Here is a 6,187-nt window from a genome sequence, read left to right on the forward strand (position 1 = left end):
AACTAGACAAGCCGGTCAATCTAGGATTCAGTCCATTGAGGGGCACTAAATTAGTTGCCCTGACCAATTCAACTTATTTTTTCTTTTTAATATTTTTTTTATAAATTTTTAGTGATTTATTTTACTAAACCCTAAACATTTTTAGGGGAACATGCATTTATTGGTTGGTAGGTTTAATAGATTATAATTAGTTCTATTCGAATTTGGTTTGTATCTATTGAAAAATTAAAAATTATGCTTAAAAAAGTGTTTAATTATACTCCAATCTTTATACTCTTTATAATTTTTTAAATTCGACTTTTTCTATTAAATTATCAATTAGATTTTAAATTTTTGAATATTAAAATACCACATATTCGAAATTGCCATCAGTGTAATCAATTGGATTTTCATTTTCAAATCAATCAAACAAGTGACTGAAAATAAAAACAAAGGACTAGATTTCAAATTTTCAAAAAATACAGATACTAAAAATAAAATTAAACCTTTCGAAGCCATGTTTTTGTGATTACAACAAGTCATATATCTATGTCTGATTGAACTGTAAATATATCATGGAACTTTCTACATTTAAATCCTAATTTTTCCATTATCATCATCTTCTTCTTCTTTTTATCTAGTGCATTTTTTTTTTTTTGCTTAGGGGTCCATTTTTTCACCTACTTTGCATTCTCTTCTGCTTTATCTAGGTTTTCAATTTTGTTTTTGAAATTCCTAGTCATTTTCTTTATATATAACCCTCTCTTCTTATTCTTCTTATCATTCCTTTTAGCAAACAACTTTGAAAGAATATATTCTCATGGTTGGTTTTTTATTTCAAGAACCAACAATCAACCATTCTTTTTCTGCACCATGAACAACCATTTTATTCTTTCCTTTTTTTTAATAAAATAAATATTCTTTTTTCACTTTCACTAGAAAATCATAACATGTAATAGGTGGTAGTAGAATGAAACCCTTCTTTGAATTTTAATCTCCTTCTTAGCTTTCTCTTCTTCTTGTTTGTGACTATGGAAACTAGGGTTCTTGATGGTATAATCAATAGGTTGCTTGAAGTTAGAGGAAAACCAGGGAAGCAAATCCAACTTTCTGAGCCTGAAATAAGACAGCTTTGTCTTGTTTCTAAAGACATCTTCTTGATGCAGCCCATTTTGTTAGAGCTTGAAGCACCTATTAAGATCTGTGGTATATCTTTTTCTTTTTACTCTGTTTTTTTCTTCATTTTAATTTTCATTTCTATGTTGATTTTGATCCTTTTTTAAATGGGTTGCTTATAGTTTATGTGTTTGAACATGGAAAGTACTTGTCTTTTTGGTGCGTCGTGTTGTGTGATCACTGAAATGTTCTAAATTTGACACCCTATAACCTGTTTGTTGGAAGTGATGTCTCATGTTTATATTGTTCTACTACACCTTTTAAAGGTGACTGCATGAACCAGTTAAACTAAATTTGAGTATCTATGTCTTAAAGGAGACATACATGGCCAGTATTCGGATCTGTTAAGGCTGTTTGAAAATGGCGGCTTCCCTCCTCGTGCCAATTACTTATTCTTAGGAGACTATGTAGATCGTGGCAAGCAAAGCCTGGAAACCATATGTCTTCTCCTTGCATACAAGATCAAATACCCTGAAAACTTCTTCCTTCTAAGGGGCAACCACGAGTGCGCGTCCGTGAACCGCATCTACGGATTCTACGACGAGTGTAAACGAAGGTTCAATGTCCGGCTCTGGAAAGCATTCACCGATTCTTTCAACTGCCTTCCCGTCGCGGCCCTGATCGAAGAAAAGATATTCTGCATGCACGGTGGACTGTCCCCAGAGCTTCGCAATTTAGACCAGATTCGAAACTTGAAACGGCCGACTGATGTCCCAGAATCCGGCTTACTATGTGATCTCCTATGGTCTGATCCTAGTAAAGATATCCAAGGCTGGGGGCCTAATGATAGGGGTGTTTCATACATATTTGGTGCTGATAGGGTGCTTGATTGTCTAAAAAAACTTGATCTTGATCTAATATGCCGTGCACACCAGGTTCAATAATGCAGCTCACATCAAATGTATTCAGTATAAACTCGTATAGTCTCTCGCTAAACCGAATCTATATGGTTGTTTGCTTGCAGGTCGTCGAAGACGGATACGAGTTCTTCGCCAACAGGCAACTCGTAACCATATTTTCAGCACCAAATTATTGCGGAGAGTTCGACAATGCTGCCGCCATGATGAGTGTAGATGAAACATTGATTTGTTCTTTCCAAATATTAAAGCCTGCAGCTAAGAAACCGAAATTCGGGTTTGGGACATTCACATCAACTAAGTCTCCTACACCTCCATCTAGAATCAAGGTATACATAAATTAACATACTCGTGTCAGATACATATTTATATGCGAAATCAACGGTGTCCTTACTTTGTTCTTTGAATCTTTGTTTTGGCAGTCATTTCTTGGAGCCATGGTATAATGATGGCTACCATTGGATATGGGAAGAATTGCAAAGTAAAAACTGGAAATCTGGTGATTTCTAGGAGCATTTTTATGATTGGTATAAGGTAAATTTGAAATAGTTTTTTTTTTTTCAATGTATTGACCCTTTTGTAAAATTTAGTTTAACAGAGTCCCCCTCTGTTCCTCTTCTTTCATCTCTGTATTTAAGCTTTTGGGTTTTTGTATTGTAATCAATGAATGAAAATGAAAAGAGGGATTGGTGACTATTTGCAGTAGTTAGTAAATCCATAAGCTTCTTGATCTTGCCATTTGTCTCTATACTTGATTTAGTTAATCTTAATGTTTATTTTTTTTGAATTTTAAAAATTTAGTCCTTAACTCAAATAATAGCATTTAAATAGGTTACGTTCAAACTTTGCTTTTAGTGTCGTACTATATATAAATTGGAGATTTAGTCTTTGTTCTCTAAATTTATTGTTTTTTACTTTTATACTTTTCGAATTTTGAAATTTTAGTCCTGATTCAAACAATCATTGTTAAATCCGTTAACTAAAATGATGTGGCTTTTATATGAGAATTATGTAAAAATAGCATTATGACATGGCATTACACATGTGATAATGTATATTTGTCGAATAAGATTTTGAAAATAGTAGAATTTAGGGATAATAGGTACCTAAATTTGATAACTTGTATCGACTTGGTACCTAAATTTGGAAACTGTAAGTCAACTTGATACTTTTTTTAGGTATCTGACTAACATGGTTAAAAAAGCTGGTGTGGCACTTAACTAATAGCACAGTGACACATGGCAACCTCACATTTTTACATGTGACAACTTTTTTAAAAGAAACTAAACTTCAATTTTTTTGCACATGTCAAAATGTGAGACTGCCACGTGTCATCATATTATTGGTCATTTGTGTCATGTCAACATGTTTTAACGGTGTTAGTTAAGTCACTAAAAAAAGTATCAACTCGGATTACGATTTTCAAGTTTAGGTCCAACAAAAAATTTAGGTACCAAATAAAATACAAGTTGCTAAATCCAGATACCTCGATATATATTAATCCTAGAATTTAACTGAAAGAATTAATGACTCTTTTTATAAAGGCTGAAATTTCTAAATTTTAAAAATATAACAACTAAAAATGATGAAAATAGAGTGTAGGGACTAAATTAATAAGAATCAGACGAATAAAAGCATTGAATATGTGTAAATAATACACTTTCTTTTCCATTGTGCATTTGGAATGAGTAAGAGGGAACACGAATAAGACTCAATAGCAAGAAAGGGTGAAGGCAATGTGGCTGCACTTTCGTTTTCAAGTACATCAATTATTTCTACTAGTGGTTTGATCGAATATCATCATGTCTTGGTGATCCTCATTACCTACTTTTGCTGCTTGATTAACCAATTTGTCTGAATATCAAAGCACAATTTGTTGTTGTTTTATACCATTCATAAATTTGGGTAAACTACACTCAAGATCACTAAATTTTTATAAGTTTATGTTTTGGTTATTAAATTTTAAAAAGTTACAAAATGATTACTGAACTATTTAAAAACTTTCATTTAAGTCACTGGGTTGTTAAAATTATTGTTATATGGCTGCTTACACCACTTCTCTTCTATAGTCTGGTTTATTTTTCATGAAATAGTTTGAATGTCATGAATATGTGAACTAAAATTCCAAACAGCTTTATACTCCAATTTCTGATACTGACCGTCAGATCGACTTGGACCTAAGGTATGTTATTCTACTCACCGATGGGTACTGATCCACCGTATCGATTGTCAAATCGTCGCTTGGAGCTCGCTAACCAGAATTTTTTTTAGAAAAATAAACTTAACAACCCAATGATTTAAATAGAATTTTTTGAATAGTTCAATGTATTAAATGAAAACTTTTGAATAGTTTAATGTCTATTTTATAATTTTTTTTAAAGTTGAGTGACCGAGATGTAAATTTACTAACAGTTTAATGACCTTGGGTGTAGTTTAATTTTTAAATTATTTGTTTAATACATAATTTGGTATTTGACTCTGACACTTTTTTTTCTAATATAGTAATTATGTTTTTTTTTCCAATGTGGTACATGTATTTAGCAAAAGTTATACATTTTGGTACCATAATTGTATTTATTTTTTTAGCAATTAATTTCAACTTTAGAGTTGATTTGATGAAAATTCACGCTTAGCTAATAATATTAGCAATTAACTTTTATCAAATTAACCCTAAAACTTGAATTAAGTCACATTCATCAAACTGTATTTGACAAATTAAACAAATTCATAATTAACACTAAATTAATTCTATTAACAAAATGATGAAAAATTCAAATCTAATAATATTGACAATTAAATTTTTTATCAAATTAACCCTAAAACTCAAATTAAACACTAAAAAGTTAACAGTGCTACATTTGGATACCAAAATATATAACTTTTTTTATTTAAAAATATCAACCGAATAATTAGCATTGCTAGTATTTCTCGTCAAAATTTATCAACTTGGCATGTGGATTAGGTTGCCTTCATATTATGTAGCATATGATTTTTTTTTGGTACAAATTATGTGACATATTGTTGACAAAAAATAAACATGTTAAGTTCGACGAATTTTAACAAAAACTACCAACTAATATAATGATTGGAATATAATTTTTAATTTGAAAAAATAAGAAGATTGAACTTTTAACTTTTAAAGTATAATAACTAAATCTCAAATTCTATTAAAGTATATGGACTAATAGCATATTTTAAGCTTCTAAAATATATTTACTTTAATAATAAAATAAAGGGCTTTTATGAGGAAAAATCATAGGTTAAGAGCTTATTTAACTACAAAAATAGATTGAGGGCTTGTTTATTAAATAAAAAAGTGAGTTGAAGGGGAATAAAAAGAAAATAATAAATAATGAGAGCTTAGAAGGCAATTAGCCACATTTTAACTTTAGTGTCGCCACACCAACAGGCGGCACCAATTCACTTTCAAAATTCAAAATGGTAAATTTACACATCAGATCCTTGAAACTTTAGATCATTACATTTTAGTCCTGTGCCGCCTATGGGAAAGGCACCATTGGTGCCGCCTTTCTATTCCCCTCCATCAACCTCCTTTATTTTTTGTATTATTTTGGTAAATAAAAAATTATAATATTTTGGTATTTTTATTTTTTGTAATATTTTGGTAAAAAAACCCTATTATAAACAAATAAATATTTAATAATAAAATGTGTCATACCTTAATTTGTCATTTTATACATAACAACTTTTAATTATCAGTTAAATTTTACTAAAAACTTTTAAATAAACAATTAATAGAATAGTTGATCAAATCAATTAAGTTATTAAAATCAGTTAATCAGACCGATCATTGCAATCAGAAATTAGCTATACCATTCCAAATCCTTTTTGTATATTTGCAATTTAGTCTATTTTTACTTTTAACAATTTAGCTTCTCTACAATTCAGATTTCAAAATTCAAGTCCAGTTATTAATACCGTCAAAAATTTTTCTATTAAATCTAAAAAATAGAAAGATTAAATTCCTTGAAATGAAAATCATAATTTTATAAAAGAAATATTGAAAAAAAAATCAAAAGAGTCTAGATACGTAACCAACTCTTTTCTCCTTCATCCCAATCCTCAGTTCTTCATTATCTCTATATTTCTTTGTAATTTCATCCTTTACTCATTGAACCATTAAAAAGGAAAGATTATTTTTATTTTTATTTTCT

The 6,187-nt window shown here is 29.9% G+C and overlaps 1 protein-coding gene across 1 annotated transcript; it reads left to right on the forward strand.

Moving 5' to 3' along the window:
• Nucleotides 1–551: 551 nt before the first annotated feature.
• Nucleotides 552–2,708, forward strand: LOC107936246 (serine/threonine-protein phosphatase PP1 isozyme 2). The gene is made up of 4 exons (XM_016868938.2): nt 552–1,185; nt 1,471–2,030; nt 2,120–2,341; nt 2,435–2,708. The coding sequence occupies exons 1-4, from the start codon at nt 1,011–1,013 to the stop codon at nt 2,456–2,458; spliced, it is 981 nt and encodes a 326-aa protein (XP_016724427.2). The 5' UTR covers nt 552–1,010; the 3' UTR covers nt 2,459–2,708.
• Nucleotides 2,709–6,187: the final 3,479 nt, after the last annotated feature.

This window comes from Gossypium hirsutum, chromosome D02 (assembly GCF_007990345.1).
Source record: "Gossypium hirsutum isolate 1008001.06 chromosome D02, Gossypium_hirsutum_v2.1, whole genome shotgun sequence".
NCBI lineage: Eukaryota > Viridiplantae > Streptophyta > Magnoliopsida > Malvales > Malvaceae > Gossypium > Gossypium hirsutum.